The sequence below is a fragment of the Nerophis lumbriciformis genome, linkage group LG07 (genome assembly GCF_033978685.3).
Source record: "Nerophis lumbriciformis linkage group LG07, RoL_Nlum_v2.1, whole genome shotgun sequence".
Lineage (NCBI taxonomy): Eukaryota > Metazoa > Chordata > Actinopteri > Syngnathiformes > Syngnathidae > Nerophis > Nerophis lumbriciformis.
This window is the reverse complement of record NC_084554.2, coordinates 38,884,502-38,901,800: the sequence shown is the minus strand read 5'-3', so window position 1 is coordinate 38,901,800 and position 17,299 is coordinate 38,884,502. Positions and strand designations below refer to the sequence as shown.

At 39.1% G+C, this 17,299-nt stretch overlaps 1 protein-coding gene across 7 annotated transcripts in view; it reads left to right on the top strand.

Annotated features, from left to right (window-relative positions):
• Positions 1-17,299, top strand: part of myo3a (myosin IIIA) — a 71,258-nt gene that overhangs the window by 5,325 nt on the left and 48,634 nt on the right. For 6 of the 7 annotated variants that reach the window (XR_009815735.1, XM_061965157.1, XM_061965155.1 and 3 more), the window contains exons 2-6: positions 5,410-5,585; positions 10,130-10,368; positions 10,492-10,513; positions 13,830-14,013; positions 14,086-14,220. Coding sequence is in view for 6 of the 7 variants with exons in the window: in XM_061965157.1 (XP_061821141.1) it covers positions 10,356-10,368; positions 10,492-10,513; positions 13,830-14,013; positions 14,086-14,220 (354 nt within the window). In the remaining variant the exon portion in view is untranslated. Of the gene's footprint in view, positions 1-5,409; positions 5,586-10,129; positions 10,369-10,491; positions 10,514-13,151; positions 13,280-13,829; positions 14,014-14,085; positions 14,221-17,299 lie in introns of those variants that run through there. The other variant, XM_061965153.1, reaches the window with a different exon arrangement.

The window sequence follows — 17,299 nt, the reverse complement described above, 5'->3', positions numbered from 1 at the left end:
ATTTGTAAGGAATTCCTATAGGATTGCAATCTATTTGTGGCAGTGATGCTGACATAATCTAATTTGCATAATTGGCCATTACGGACGTGTGCATGTAATTTTTATTGACACTGTGGATAAGGGTTGGGTGATACGGGAAAAAAAAAGATCCCAATTAAGTTTTTTCATATCATTCGATTTCAATTGATATCTCAATTTTGTATTGTTTTTTAAAGCATCTGTACTCAAAACTTAAATTAGAGATTGATTCAACATAGGGCTGGGCGATATATCGAATATACTCGATATATCGCGGGTTTGTCTCTGTGCGATATAGAAAATGACTATCGTTCTCACGCAGTTGCATTTAGCTGTGGGCATTACACTTCAGGCTCTTCTCACTCTTTCTTGTCTCTCCTTCCCACAGAGACATAAAACAAGCGCACCTTCTCACATACGTCTAGGGATGTCCCGATCCAGGTTTTTGCACTTCCGATGCGATACCGATATTGTTTTTGCACTTCCGATCCGATACCGATACTGACCGATACCGATACTGACCAATACTGGCCTATCCGAGCATGTATTAAAGTTTAAAGTTATTTAGCCTACTTAGTTGTCAGAATCATGTTGAAAAGGGTTTTAGTACTCTTGATAACAACTAGCCAGCTGAATTAGGGGAGTTTGAATAATACACAATGGTTGGTAACAAGAAACTGACCTGTTTATTCAAGGATAAACACAAAATAGACAAAATTATACATGACAAACAGAAATGGCATCATTGAACTAGGGCTGGGCGATATGGCCTTTTTTTAATATTGCGGTATTTTAAGGCCATATTGCGATACACGATATATATCTCGATATTTTGCCTTAGCCTTGAATGAACACTTGATGCATATAATCACAGCAGTATGATGATTCTATGTGTTTTGATTGATTGATTGAGACTTTTATTAGTAGATTGCACAGTGAAGTACATATTCCGTACAATTGACCACTAAATGGTAACACCCGAATACGTTTTTCAACTTGTTTAAGTCGGGGTCCACTTAAATTGATTCATGATACAGATATATACTATCAGATATATACTGTTATCATAATACAGTCATCACACAAGATAATCACATTGAATTATTATTATTATTGCGCCGGATGTAAGTGTCAAAAAGACAGCCAAAAGAGTTTGATATGAGAATAAATCTAAAGTTAAAATATAGGGTAGAAATGCACCCATTTGCAGGAAATGTAGTCTTGATTTTCAAAATTTTCTTTCAAGGCTTGCATGTCTACAATAAAACATTCTTCTTCATACTGCATTAATATATGCTACTTTTAAACTTTCATGCAGAGAAGGAAATCACAACAAAAAAAATCACACATTTTTTCATACGGTGTTGATCTGGAAATTTTTGCCTCTGCATTTTGATGGTGTGGACGTGTGGCACCGAACGGAGATAAGCGTCTCGACAGACGTTACAATATTTGAACAATGATGACGAAAACTGTTTTCTCTGTCGTGTCCGTGTGTCGAAAATTGTTATGTGCTTATTTTTTTATTTGATTTTGTGCGTGGCATAGATTTGCTATGTGTACAGGCGCGCACCTTAGAGGGAAGGTTGGTCACACGGCTGCGCTAGCATCACAGCTAACGTTAGCCATGCTGCTACCTCTCTGCTGGGAGAGGACGTATACGTATGTGACGTATGACGTGACAGTATGTGACGTGTGTAAGAAGGTGCGCTTGCTGTCTGTGAGAGGGAGACGCAGGAAAGAGTGAGAAGAGCCTGTCGAGTAATGCCAGCAGCTAAAAGCAACTGCGTGAGAATCCACAGACCTGTGGATGTGTTGAAGGTGTGCTGGAAAATGCGGAACGGAAATTAGGGAGCAGCAGAAAAGTGGAATGTATTATTTAAATCGGTGCGTTGGAAAACACGGACCGGAGTTTTTTTTAAAAACTGGATCTGGATCGGCATTTTCACATTCCTTGCCGATACGCATTTTTTGGCAAATATCGGCGGCCGATCCAAATATCGGATCGGGACATCCCTACTTACGTCACATACTGTCACGCGTGCAGCGTCATACGCTCTTGCGGCGCAGAGAGGTAGCGGCATGGTAAAGTTAACTGTGGTGCTAGTGGAGCGGTGCGAGTGGTAATACGAGAGAAAGAAGGTGCGAATCTGGTAACAAATGAAGGAATAATTAATTCCCAAGAAAAACAGCACGGAGTCCATCGTCTGGCGGTGGTTTGGCTTCAAGCGGGTAGATGGTGAACAAGTATGCGGCAAAAGCGTTGCTACAAAAAGTAGCACCACTGCTAATGTGTAGCATCATTTGAAAAGTCACCCGCTAGAGAATGAAGAGTGCTTGAAACTCCGCATGTCAACATCTCCGTTCGGTGCCACACCCACAAAATGCCCAAGCAAGCATTTCCAGATCAACACCGTATGAAAAAAAATAGTCAACAACAGGAGATAACGTCCGCAGGAACCTAACACTATTTGAAATACACTATTTGATTTCCTATTATGCAGCTAATTTTTATTTGACAGTTATTGAAATCTCTTGTGTGACATCATGCACAAAAGTGCACTTTATTTGTTTTAAACTGTTGTAGTGGCGTTCTGTACAAAAAGTGCACTTTAATTTAGTGTTGTTTTGATATGTCATCTTAGTGACATCATGCACAAAAGTGCATTAATAGCTTGTTTTAAAATGTCTTTGACAATCTTGCACTTTCTGTTTTGGAAATGACATGAATGTTTGTGCCACTGCTTAATAACTGTTTAATAAATACACTTTTGGTAAATTGACTTAGTTGTGGTTTCCCTCTCTGCATGAAAGTTTAAAATTAGCATATATTAGTGCAGTATGAACAAGAATGTTTTAATGTAGACACAGAATCATCATACTGCTGTGATTATATGCATCAAGTGTTCATTCAAGGCTAAGGCAAAATATCGAGATATACAGTATATTGTGTATCGTGACATGGCCTAAAAATAGCAAAATATTAATAAAAGGCCATATCGCCCAGCCCTAGTTAAATACAAACAACTAACAACAATGTACTAGGGTTGCAACGATTATTGGATTAATTTTATTTGACAAATACTATGATTGCAGCACGGTGGAAGAAGGGTTGGTACGTGTGCCACACAATACGAAGGTCCTGAGTTCAATCTTGGGCTCGGGATCTTTCTGTGTGGAGTTTGCATGTTCTCCCCGTGACTGCGTGGGTTCCCTCCAGGTACTCCGGCTTCCTCCCACCTCCAAAGACATGCACCTGAGGATAGGTTGATTGGCAACACTAAATTGGCCCTAGTGTGTGAATGTGAGTGTGAATGTTGTCTGTCTATCTGTGTTGGCCCTGTGATGAGGTGGCGACTTGTCCAGGGCGTACCCCGCCTTCCGCCTGAATGCAGCTGAGAGGCTCCAGCACCCCCCGCGATCCCATAAGGGACAAGCGGTAGAAAATGGATGGATGGAAATACTTTGATTTATATTCTGTTTCTTTATTTGTTTCATGAGTTAATTTATTGATCGAATGTGGACTGCATGAAGTACCCGGACATTTTTCATATCTGGACATAGTTTCCGCACATCAAAGTAGTGGTGTTTTTTTCTTTTTAATCAATGCACTCATGTTAATAGTGCATCTCAACTTTTGATGTGCAGCCGCGGACCATTGCTGCCAGTGGCTAGTTTTTTAACGGCCAGAATCACAATCGTAGCATTCTAATATTTGCGATTTTGCATGCTAGCTTTTTTTTTTGGTAAATTTTGCGGGTATAAACCTCAGCGTCAAATATTTTGTTATTTGACGAATGATACCTGTTAGCATGTTAGTTTTATTTTTCAGCTAATTTTTTAACTATACACCGTAGTCATATTTTGGTACTTGATGCATGCTATTATTAGCATGCTAGCATTTTAAACACAATTTTCAGGTACCAACCTTGGAGTTGTATATTTTGGTACTTGACGCGTGTTACTGTTAGCATTTTAGCATGCTAGCTTTCTTTTAGCTAATTTAGCAGGTATACACCTCAGTGTCATACATTTTGGTATTTCATTAATGCTAACTGTTAACATGTTAACAGTACTGTTAGAATGCTAGCTTTTTTAGCTCATTTTGCTAATATTTCTGGTTAACTGACACTATCTGGTCAGTGTGCTAACTGTCAGTATTTCAGTTTGGCTTTGGCTCTTCAGCATTCACACAAAATTTCAATCGAAATTGCATTTTCCAGCTCTTTGAAAACAATCTGTATATACAATCAATCTATCAGTCAATGTTTATTTATATAGCCCCAAATCACAAGTGTCTCAAAGGGCTGCACAAGCCACAACGACATCCTCGGTACAGAGCCCACATAAGGGCAAGGAAAAACTCACCCCAGTGGGACGTCGATGTGAATGACTGAGAAACCTTGGAGAGGACCGCATATGTGGGTAACCCCTCCTCTAGAGGAGACCGAATGCAATGGATGTCGAGTGGGTCTGACATAATATTGTGAGAGTCCAGTCCATAGTGGACTATTGTTCTGGTTATGAAGGTGAAAACTACCAAAATGGCCCACACATCTTTTGATTTGTCAGTTTGTGGCCCTCAGTAGGAAAAGTTTAGGCATCCATGTGTATTTATTAGAGAGGAAAAAAACTAAGCAGAAACATTGTTTCCATGAAACATGCATTGAGGCTATAAAGTGTGCTTTATCCAATTACATGAGTAATTGAACAAACTGTAACAAGCTGTATTTACAAACAGTCCCATTATAATGTGTAAATAAGTGAGGGCAAATCTATTGGTGGCAAGCCTAAGCAAATAACTGAATGTATGGGTAGCACTGATGATATTCGATCACTTAAATAATAAGAATACATCTGTATAATAATCCTAAAGGCAGACATTTAAAGTAAAAAAAAAAGCTTTATTTTTTTATTATATTATATTATATTTTATATTACATATATTTTTATTATATTATATTTTTAGAATTATGTAGCTTTATTTTTGAATGTTTCTAACTAAAACCAATACAGCTACACAGATATGTTCTCTTGTTAAAATACTGCAAAGGTGTTGAGAACCAGTGGTGTAAGTGGATATCAAATATCAACCTGAAAATGGCGTTCCGCTGGTCAGATGGCTGTCATCAACCTTTCAGGATGAGGGGAGCAGATGTTGAGATATTTCAGTCGGACCAAAGTGACTCGCTGAATGATGGACACTCAAATTAGGATGACGCCGTGTTTCCAGCAGGAGGGATGCAATTAGCATAATGAGGCAGGAAAGAGTGTCAACTTTCACATTATGAGATCCAGAAATAGCACAAAAGTTCATATTAATACGATAGAAAGTGCACTGACTGCAAAGGCGAAAAGGCATGACATTTTGTTGTTGTTGTCGTCGTACAGGGACGGATGTGCGACTCTCGGACTGCCTGGACCCCTGCCCACCCCAATCTCACGGCTGTTAGGGCCATCAGAGTGCGGCTCCTGGGAGTCATCTGTGAGGCGATGGAGCAGGAAATGAGCTCGCCTGGTGGAGGTCGTGCTTGACGAGGCCTCGCCGGCGGCACCTCGCTACCAAGGTGGGGGTTGGTCTGCAACAGAGGAGAGAGATCTCGTGGTTTTTGTAGACCGCAGCAATAGTGGCAAAAACTACTGGCCATTTCATTAGGAACACCTGTAAAGTACAAACCTGCCATCACACTAGTTAACCAAAATATTACAAACACCAACACACAATAGAAGGATACAGCCCAGTTATAAGCAGTTCTAAATATAATAACTCTTACATAATTGACCAATATCTTTGTAAAAGTGGAATTATTGATGCAGCTTTTGTACTGTATCTTATTAGATGTGCTGTGTTTCCCACAACACTATCCTCAAATGTGCATAGTTGGTCATGACTGAGCAAGTCAAACAATTGTGTTAAGAACGACAAACAAACCTTTTCTGTCACTTCTATTTTTTTTAAGGTCATAATACAGAGAGCCGCCGACGAGTCCCTTTCAAATGGGAGAGGAGCCCACACCAGCACCCAGTGCGATACATGCTTTCATTTCAGGGTTCCCAAAAGTCTCCACCAAATGTTTGCTCGTCGCTTTGATCAAGACTATTTAGAAGGCTCGGATTACTTGAGGAATGTAACTTTCATATTAGTTATTTTGAGCAAAATGATTGGGGTTATGATCACAGTATTGTTGAATGTGGTCAAAAAGTACTTGTATAAATATATATATAAAAATATTTTCTTTGAAAAAAAATAAACACAATAGACTTTTTTGGCAGAAGAAACATCAAATATTGTTCTCGTTTCTTAAAGGGGAACTGCACTTCTTTTGGAATTTTGCCTATAGTTCACAATCATGAGAGACAAGAACACGTCTTTTTTTAAGATTCTAAAGATTGGGCTAATGGGAGTCACCGTTGTGGCCTTCAAAGACTTCTAAAACAACTTCAAAACCTGCCATTAAACATTTTATATACACACTGCAAGTCTATATAGATATAATGTAGTAACAGACATGTCCATAACAGTATGTAATATTTTCAATATATCATTTTAATCATTTCTGGGCCTGATTTCTTTCGCGCATTGATTTCGGTTTCTACAGCAGCACACGTCTGACTTCTGGCAACAAATGTGTGTTCTTACTTCTGGAAATAAATTCTAATCATGGCAGACTTGATAACGGACAATAAAAACGACTATATTTGGACACATTAGGATTTACAAAATTATGCTTTTGAAGCTAAATATACTGCTTTTTAACAAAGGAGCAAGCATGAAGGAAAAGTGAGACAATGGAACAGACGGAAGCCGGGAGAAGGGGATGAAAACGATTTTTACGCTACAAATATGGAACTTGAAGCCAAGCTATTTTAACCTTCGTCTTGTGTTATGGTCGGTACCGACCCGTTTTAGTTTTTAAATGCATAAAAGAACCACATACATTTATTTTTTTGCATCAAGGCTTTTTGACTTTGTCAGGAACCTCTATTTCAACAAAATAAAACAGTTTTTGTTTTTTTCACTAAATTATAAAATGTTCTGGTTGAAATTATGACCTTGGTGTTGTTAGGGTCGGTTTCGACCCAGTTATAAAAATAAGATTATAAAGCAATAATTAGAGGCAAAACTGAACACACTGACAGCCAGCTCCTCTCCCAATCATGTGAGCTTTAGGGGATTCTCATTTTACCTTGTCATCCAGTACAAAAAACAAAGACGGACATGTGATGTCAATTCAGTATAGAGTTGGTGACTTGCAGAGTGCACATCTCCAATTTGCAGCATGCAAAAATGAAAAAAAGATTTACAGTGAGAGAAATTCTGGATAATATTTTTGGTAAAAATGAGGGAGAGGACACAGAGCAGCATAGTGATACGGATGAACAGGTTTCTGAGGAGGAGTATCATCCAGAAGACACAGACACATCTGATGAGTTTGATGAGGAGGTCATACCAAAGACTATAAAAATGGGAGCCATTACCTCTCTGCTTGGCACTCAGCATCAAGCGTTGGAATTAAAGTACCAATGATTGTCACACACACACTAGGTGTGGCGAAATTATTCTCTGCATTTGACCCATCACCCTTGATCACCCCCTGGGAGGTGAGGGGAGCAGTGGGCAGCAGCGGTGGCCGCGCCCGGGAATCATTTTTGGTGATTTAACCCCCGATTCCAAGCCTTGATGCTGAGTGCCAAGCAGGGAGGTAATGGCTGCCATTTTTATAGTCTGTGGTATGACTCGGCCTGGGGGTTAAATCACCAAAAATGATTCCCGGGCGCGGCACCGCTGCTGCTCACGACTCCCCTCACCTCCCAGGGGGTGAACAAGGTGATGGGTCAAATTCAGGGGACAAATTTCACCACACCTAGTGTGTGTGTGACTATCATTGCTACTTTAACTTTAACTTAACTTAACTTGATGCTGTTGTTTGTTTGACCTTGCAAATCTATATTTTGTGTTATGACTTGTTCTGCTTTTCATTTTGTGTTAGTCTTAAAGTTCTGTTGCTGAAAAAAATACTTTTTAGCCTTTTTCTTGAAGTAAATGTATATGGGTCGAAATTGACCCGTAACACCATAAAATTATTAAAATGAAAAAATAAATTAAACAAATGTACTTAAGAGATGTGTTCTAATACCTCTCAGTTATAGGCAGGTAACACAACAACCTTTTATTTATTTATACGATTCCCTTGAGATTCATTTTACAGTTTTTTAAATTGAAATCGAGGGGTATACTGACAAAAAAAAGGCCCAATGGCCCACACCAAAAATATTAAAACCAATATTTTCATGGATAAGGAAGCCTAATAAGGTAACCAAGAGATGAGAAACAAATTGGATGATAGATAATTGTTTTTAGTGTATTTTACAGCTGATTTAAGACATGGGTCAAAACCGACCCGTTAACAAAAGAGATGGTAACAGAAAGCTAACACAAGAGGAAGGTTAACATAAATGGATTGCTTACCTAAAATCAACTGGAAACGTCCCCGGCCAGCTGTACCAAGCGAACTGTCCATCGAGTGAGTCACTTTAATGTTGATCATGATACACGCAGCACGTCATGTATGTTATTACAACTACAGTACATAGGCTGTCTGGTCAGCTGTGTACAAACAAAACATAAAATGTGTGTTAATACTTTACAGATACTGTAATAGTATTTTTCATGTTTTTCAGTCAGTACATTACAAACTCAAACGCATTTCGTGTTGTAGATGCTATCTTATCTCTTGCTGTAGTTACCTTTTACGGCTAATACCGTCGCACGCCGATGTCTTACTACAATAGAAAAAAGTTCCTCAGTGTTCGTTCTTACAATACAAATGTCGCTACAGTTTAGTTATTATATGGGTTATGGAACATAAATGAAGTATAGTTGATGGTTTTAGATTGCCTTTTTAAATGGATTTAGAGGTTGAATTGATTACTTCCTTTAGCTGCATTACTGGCCACCAAGAACGAGCCAATTTTTAAATGTTGGAAAGAAAAAGAAAAAAAACCTCATGATTGTGAACGATGGGTAAAATTCCAAAAAAAAGTGCAGTTCCCCTTTAAGAGACATGTTATTTTTATCTGAGTGATTAGATATGTTATTTCCTTTTAATTTGTAAAGGTTTAAGAGTGTTTTTTTTTTAATTATAATTTATTGATGTTCTTCTGTGGAATCGCATCTCTGTTCTAAGAGAGCACAGTGCCTAATTGGATATATTAGGTGCTCAGTCAGTAAAGTGTTTATACAAATTTAAATCGGTGTGTTTCGTTTCTTGGCGGAGAAAGACATTGTCTCTTGGTTGGATGCTAGCTCGAGCTCGTTATTCTGTGAGTTTATCAAAGTGCAGTTATCCATCACAAGTTTTTTGATCATTTTAATTTGAATAGGTAACACTAACCGTCTGGAGATTAACGCGGTTATTCTTAATGTAGTTTATTATTACATCCCTATTTATACTAATGGCGACAAACAAGTAGCGCCAAATCTTTACATGGCAGTCTAAGATTATTTGTGGCGGGCCGCCATGAATAATTCAATGTTTAGTATTCAACATTTTTGATGCACTGTTCCAATAATGTATTCCTTTTAATCCTAAATCTGTACCTAACTATAAAATAAGTTATAATTATTAATTATATTCTTATTTTAAGTCTTACATTTAGTCTTAACTGCTTTGTTTTCCCGTCAACATTGTCTATTTTTTGTTTTTATTCATAGTGTATTTGCACTACACATTATTTATTCATCACTGCATAAGTTATTCATTGCTACACGTTCTCTATCTTTTCTTAATTACTGAACACAGGAAGTGAACAAAGCTGTGTACGAACAAAACATTTATGTCAACATTTCGTAGTTACGTTGTGAATGGACGTTGAGACCATGTGATGTTGCTTAATGTGACTTGTTAAACATGTTTACGGTCAATCTGTTCCATGCTAAATTAAATTTGTAGGAAAAGGGGGTAAATTGGTCTCCAATTTGTGCTGCCTTACTAGATCGTCTGAGCACAAATTAAGTGTGAATTCCAGCCGCCATGTTGTCTTCCCCAACACCTAACTTGTAGTTTTGTCTTTGTATTTTCTGAGTGTGTGACTTCTGCTTCTGTAACAGGAGAGTGCTGCATGAGGTCACGGCCTGCTGCACCTGACTTCCCTCGCCATCCCCGCCGCCTCTCACAAAGTCACCTGTCTTTGTCGCCTTTAAAAGTTCCGGCGCCACTGGACTTACCTTTTTAAAAATGCAGGCAATGCCTCAAACTGATGTGCTCATCTTTCTTCCTGTGCAAGGTGCAACGCAAGATGGAGGGGCATCCCATGTGCACATCTTGTCCACGTGAATGCCTCTACAAAGTGAGTTAAATTTCTGTTTTGACTGTAGATGACGTCTGTATGTTTTTTTCATTTGAATGATGCAAATGCAATGTGTTTTGTGCAAATTATTGTTTCAGTCTTTTGTATTTGGTTTCCTTGCAGCGTCTTCTACTAGTCTTCAAAGGTCAGTACATTTGACAAATCAGTGCATTTATTATTACTTTTGTACTACTGGTCAGCCAATGCTCTTTCAATACAATAACTTTTTTTGCAATGTGATTATTGTTGCGGTTGTCGTTTCCAGTTTTGTTTTTGTAGTTTTTTTAACCTGTTGTGCTGCTAAACAAACTTAACAAAATATTTAAATCCAGTGCCCAACCCTTTTCGCATACAGAAAAATTGAAAGAAGCCACTTTGATACATTTTGCACATTAAACATGCTAAATATATGAATATATGGTAAGCTATCTGAAGGACAAATCCACATATTAGCTTTGTGTTGCAGGTGACAAAGCAAATTAGTGTAATATTGACTATACAGGACCTCATAATAAATTAATTTAGTTGTACAATATGCTGAGGGTAAATAATAAAACTGCATTTTGAAAGTGACTCTCAGTTCTACTTTACATGACTTCTTTGAGTGATTTGCGTTTTAATCAGTTTTCGATGTCCCGAGTGCAGCCTGGTGACTGTTTTTGGCCCACCGCTAAAAGGTTTTGATCCTTGCCATGTTCAGAAAATGTAAATAATTGGTCATTAATTGGAGTGTCCAGCACCAACATTAAATTCAGATATTGGCCCGATATCAGCAAAAATCAAGTATGGGATTATATTGGCTAGTATCTAAAATCTAATAAATTATAATAGGTGCATATAACTAGTTACAAATTAGTTTACTAGGCAGAAGAGTTTTGGAAAGTTTCCAATAACGAACCTTTCTAAATCGTTCCATTTACTGATTACTAAACTAAACTTAAACTGAATCATTAGCTTAACCTAATTAATTATTGTGGCCACTAGATGTCACAAAAAAACCCAACACTCTACTTCTACTTAAAGACAACATAAGTCCATTCCATTCTGTCACGTGACTTCTTCCCGGAAGTGACAACCAGTGGTCGTCAACCAAACCAAGATGGCTGTTGTACAGCAAACAGTGCGCTAAGTACAAAAGAGGCTTAAATCTTCCTGCAAAAAGAAGATACGAGCAAAAAATCTAACGATGCAATGGAATAGATCCCTATTCTTTATCAAAAATAGATTTGTCGAGTGATATCAAGGATTAACAGTCAGTCGCGTTCCCAGACATATCGAACTATTGTGCTACAGACGTCACTCTACACGACAAAACAGATGGAAACATCTAACGATGCAATGGAATAGATCCCTATTCTTTATCAAAAATAGATTTGTCGAGTGATATCAAGGATTAACAGTCAGTCGCGTTCCCAGACATATCGAACTATTGTGCTACAGATGTCACTCTACGCGACAAAACAGATGGAAACTTAGAAAAGCATGGAGGTCTACAACTTATTTGTGTGTGGCTGGGTCAAGGACATTGGTATCAAGGATAAATATGCATCGTTTTTAACTTCACCTATACAGCCGTGATGTCAGCATTGTGAATATAATGAGAAAGCTTCATTTATGATTATTGTCTTTGGTAAAAGCTTAACTCTTTTAGATTTTGCTATTTTTTGCTTTCTTTTATTAAATGGAAACGAATCATTCTAAGTAGTGTGAGCGGCACCGGGTGTAAGGTAGGTGAAGTTTCTTGCCCAAGGACACAAAGGCAGTGACTAGGATGGCAGAAGCTGGATTTGCCCATATCCTTCTGAGGAACCAGCGTCCTCCGCATAAGTGTTTTGTTTTTGGTCCATTTCTTTTGTCAGGGTTACACATTGCAGGGAAAAAATAGCTATGTTATGCGAAAACACAAATCAAATCAAATCAACTTTATTTATAAAGACAAATGTCCACTACAAAAGACGCGGGCCCTTGGGTATTATTGCATTGGATAGGATCGACTTTATTCATCCCACAATGGGGAAATTATGTGGTTGCAGCGCAGACACAAAAACTCCACCAAAAATAAGGTAAAAACAAACCTACATTTGATTGGGTTTAGAATCTTAATTGCACAAAATGTATCAAAATAGCCCCTGTATCCTTCAGTTCTTCTGGATGCAGGGCTCTTGCTAGAAAAAGTCTGAACACCACAGTTCATTATAGAATTCCTCGAATATAATTAATATTATACGCTTATATAAAGTACATCCTGCTGCTGCTAAGTGGATTCCCCAATGTGATACGTGCAGCTAATTATTTGTGCACTTGTGCTGTGCGTAGGCCGGGTGCATGCCACATGCTAACCGAAAGTGTTGTCCAGACAAGGTGAGATAACACACACAGACAGACTAGAATCTCCTGGAATGGTTTTGTGTGTCAGAGCAGTTGTCACATGCACACGACGACAATACATAATTGAAGATGGAGGCGTGTGCCTGCTCCAAAAGGTGTCTAATTGCTGGCCGATCATATTCTCTGCAAAGTATTGTTGTGTCCATGTGGTTTTTATAGACCGTTCTCTGTCCACCAATCAAACTCCGACCCTAAATCCCAGCATGGTACCCTTCTGAAAAGTCAAGGAACAAAACAAATGCACACTAAACTGTTTATTTGAAGTAAAATGGTAAACCTGCGCTACTCTGAGCCTCCCTAACCAGCTTTCCCATGGGAATGAATGGCCGTCTATATGGGGAAAGGCTCATGCCGCAACTGTGGCTAATTCCCGCTAATCCCAGCTGTGGCTCCGACCGACGTAGAGCTGCGTTTTTTTTCCTAATGGTGGCTTCGGGAGTCAGATTAGCTCACACTCCCAGGACGTGCCGTCAACCAGGAATGGACTCGCTATTTGTCCAAAAGGTCCCATGTAGAGAACGATGTAAGTGCTACTCTTCCTTTTTCGACTTTAGGGTTTAGTTGTAAATATTTGCAGACTGAATGTGGTTTTAGCTTTCCTTAGCTTTAGTTATCTCTCTTACATTTGAGATAGTCACAAGATTGAGGAAAATCTTAAGAAACCAACAGCCATCAGAGGGCCCGATTGGATCACAGAGACCCAAGCTGCTCGCTAACTATTGCTAACTATTTTGTCCCAGTAAGTATTTCTCAAATAGTTTTGAGGATCAAATATTTAAATAATTCCCAATCTTATTGTTGAATTGGATGTTTGCACTCTTGTGCTTTTGAAGGATAAACAAACGCCTTGAATCATGTCACCCCCAAACCTACATCAACCCCCTACTGTGCCGCTGCCTGGGGATTATCCTCTATTTACAGCTGATGTGCCTCCAGGTTAATTCCCAAACATGCATTTACAAAGACATAAATAATAATAATTTTTACTGCTACAGCTCTGTCCCGATGAAGAGTGTGGCTGGTTAAGAATACTTTGTGTTCGTTCTTGACTGTTTTAACTTGTTCTTCCACAGGAGATCTCTCCTCAAAATGTTTCCACAGTCCGGGAAATCCTTAGTCTTTGACAACTTTCCCGATCCAACCGACACCTGGGAGATCATCGAGACAATCGGGAAGGGGACCTATGGCAAAGTGTACAAGGTGCTCAGCAAAGTGGACGGAAGTAAAGCAGCAGTAAAGATACTGGACCCTATTCACGTGAGTGTCATGTGTCAGTATAGGAGAGAAACAAAAAATGTGTGTTTTTTCAGCTTTAATGTTGTTCTGCAGGATATCGACGAGGAGATCGAGGCAGAGTATAACATCCTTAAAGCTCTTTCGGACCACGCTAATGTCGTCAAGTTCTACGGGATGTTCTACAAGAAGGACGTCAAATGTGGTGATCAGTTGTGGCTTGTGCTGGAGGTAAGGAACTCTCGTTTATATTGGCCGTGAATATGTTCGCTTTTAGAGTCCTCCTCCTTGGCCACTGTCCTACAGTAAGTGGGATTGCAAACTGTCCTCTGAAAACCTGAATCATCCAGTATTTTCAAACAAATGCATGCATCCAGTATTGTGCCTGAACGGGACACTCTGCTGTATTACCAAGCGCATATATAGTTTGTAAAATGTAGGCCTCGTGCGATAATACATTTTGCTGCACAACATATTGTCCCACAAATTATTGCAGATAAACAATATTATTGTCAGCATTATTTCGAGACCAAATTTAGCACTAATATAATAAGATTTATTATTAAAAGTGCAAGTATTCCCTTCAAATGCAATAAACTTTGATTTCTCATTATGGTAGTTTTATTTATTTATTTTTTTACCTTTGTAATTGGAACGTCAATGACTTTTCATTAAACAAGTAAACAAACAACAACAATTTAATTGACTTTCAATTTCTGTTAGCACAAATTTAACTTCAATAAATGTTTATCATCATTTTCCCAATTGGGAAAACTAGGTTGGGTGTGTTTTTTTAAATTTGTTATTTGCCAACAAATTCAGCATTTTGCTCATTGAATTTGAAGCCGAAATATTCCCCCACCGGACATTTGGCTTTTCAATCTTTTTTCCTCCTAATTTCTGTTACCTCGCGATGCTTTTCACTAGCGAGTAGTAATGAAAAAGGCTCTCTGTCTGTGCAGCATGTGTGGGTAAGCTAGGAGTCTTGTTCGGACAAAGATTGGAGATGACTGTCAGGAGGTTTATTTCTGCTATTGAATAAATGCGCTCATTTGTTGAGAGCAATGCACAGAGTGAACCCTCTTGTTGTACCATTTTGGAAAGCGAGAGACAAAGTACGCAAACACACGGACTTGGCAATTCATTGATGACTGCAAAGTTCAGTTACAATTATTGTTTGATCCCCTGGCTAAGATTGCGCTCGGAAGGGTAACAAGTGGGCGAAAAACTAAAACGCAGTTATTTTATTCTGGTAATGTTGTTATTTTGCATTATTGAATAGTTTCTTTCCCATGTATCTGTATTACTCCAAAACAAAATTCACCACGCTGGTAGGAGTAAATAAAATCTAGTTGGCCGATTCTCTTGGTAGTTTGCAACCCTAGTTTAAGGTGTCTGTTGCGGGATGTCAACGCACGTTTATCTTAAAGGGGAACATTATCTCCAGACCTATGTAAGCGTCAATATATACCTTGATGTTGCAGAAAAAAGACCATATAGTTTTATAACCGATTTCCGAACTCTAAATGGGTAAATTTTGGCGAATTAAATATTCGCTCTCGGAGCGATGACGTCACAACGTGACGTCGCATCGGGAAGCAATCCGCCATTTTCTCAAACACCGGGTCAAAACAGCTCTGTTATTTTCCGTTTTTTCGACTGTTTTCCGTACCTTGGAGACATCATGCCTCGTCGGTGTGTTGTCGGAGGGTGTAACAACACGAACAGGGACGGATTCAAGTTGGACCAGTGGCCCAAAGATGCGAAAGTGGCAAGAAATTGGACGTTTGTTCCGCACACTTTACCGACGAAAGCTATGCTACGACAGAGATGGCAAGAATGTGTGGATATCCTGCGACACTCAAAGCAGATGCATTTCCAACGATAAAGTCAAAGAAATCTGCCGCCAGACCTCCATTGAATCTGCCGGAGTGTCTGAGCAATTCAGGGACAAAGGACCTCGCTAGCACGGCAAGCAATGGCGGCAGTTTGTTCCCGCAGACGAGCGAGCTAAACCCCCTGGATGTCTTGGCTCACACCGTCCCAAGATGATCAAGAGAAGAATATCGACCCAAGCTTCCCTGGCCTGCTGACATGAGGGTATGTCTGCAGAATATATTAATTGATGAAAATTGGGCTGTCTGCACTCTCAAAGTGCATGTTGTTGCCAAATGTATTTCATATGCTGTAAACCTAGTTCATAGTTGTTAGTTTCCTTTAATGCCAAACAAACACTTACCAATCGTTGGTTAGAAGGCGATCGCCGAATTCGTCCTCGCTTTCTCCCGTGTCGCTGGCTGTCGTGTCGTTTTCGTCGGTTTCGCTTGCATACGGTTCAAACCGATATGGCTTGATAGCTTCAGTTTCTTCTTCAATTTCGTTTTCGCTACCTGCCTCCACACTACAACCATCCGTTTCAATACATGCGTAATCTGTTGAATCGCTTAAGCCGCTGAAATCCGAGTCTGAATCCGAGCTAATGTCGCTATAGCTTGCTGTTGTTTCCGCCATGTTTGTTTGTGTTGGCTTCACCATGTGACGTCACAGGAAAATGGACGGGTGGTTAAAATCAGGCACTTTGAAGCTTTTTTTAGGGATATTGCGTGATGGGTAAAATTTTGAAAAAAAACTTCGAAAAATATAATAAGCCTCTGGAAACTGATTTTTAATAATTTTAACAATTCTGAAATTGTGATAATGTTCCCCTTTAAACCAACATGTAATGCATTCAAAGGGGACCTATTACGTGAAGTTAATTTTACTTCCTTATTGTTTTTTGTGTATTTAGAATCTGCATAAATCCAGAAAATTTGAAATCAAACCATGGAGACATGCTGGAAATATTTATAAAACAATCTTGCCTTCCTTCATACTTCCTCCAAAAGAGCTGTTGGGAAAAAGGTCACAAATTGGGCAAATTCTTAAGTGTGACGTCAGCGGATATCGCCATTTATGGTAGAGATTAACCCGAAGAGCTTTGCACGAATCGGCTATTGTAGTCCGATGATGTTGTCAATAATTTTATCTATCCTCTTGTTTTGGGGCAGACAGGCTTGTAAATGCACGTGTCCTCTGCTGTTGCTATTTCTAATACGAAGTAGCGTATATTTCAAACTAACATTTGTCAATATTCTCCATATGGAAGCACTAACTAAAAACTACAACATGGCTGTCGAGGAGACGCCGCAGTTGAAGTGGAGGCACATATGTACAGTCGTGGTCCGTAGACTCACTATGGAAGCGCTATAAACGGACAAAGATGTCAAAGTGGAGGCACGTAAATAACACCACCCATGAAACTCGAGACGGT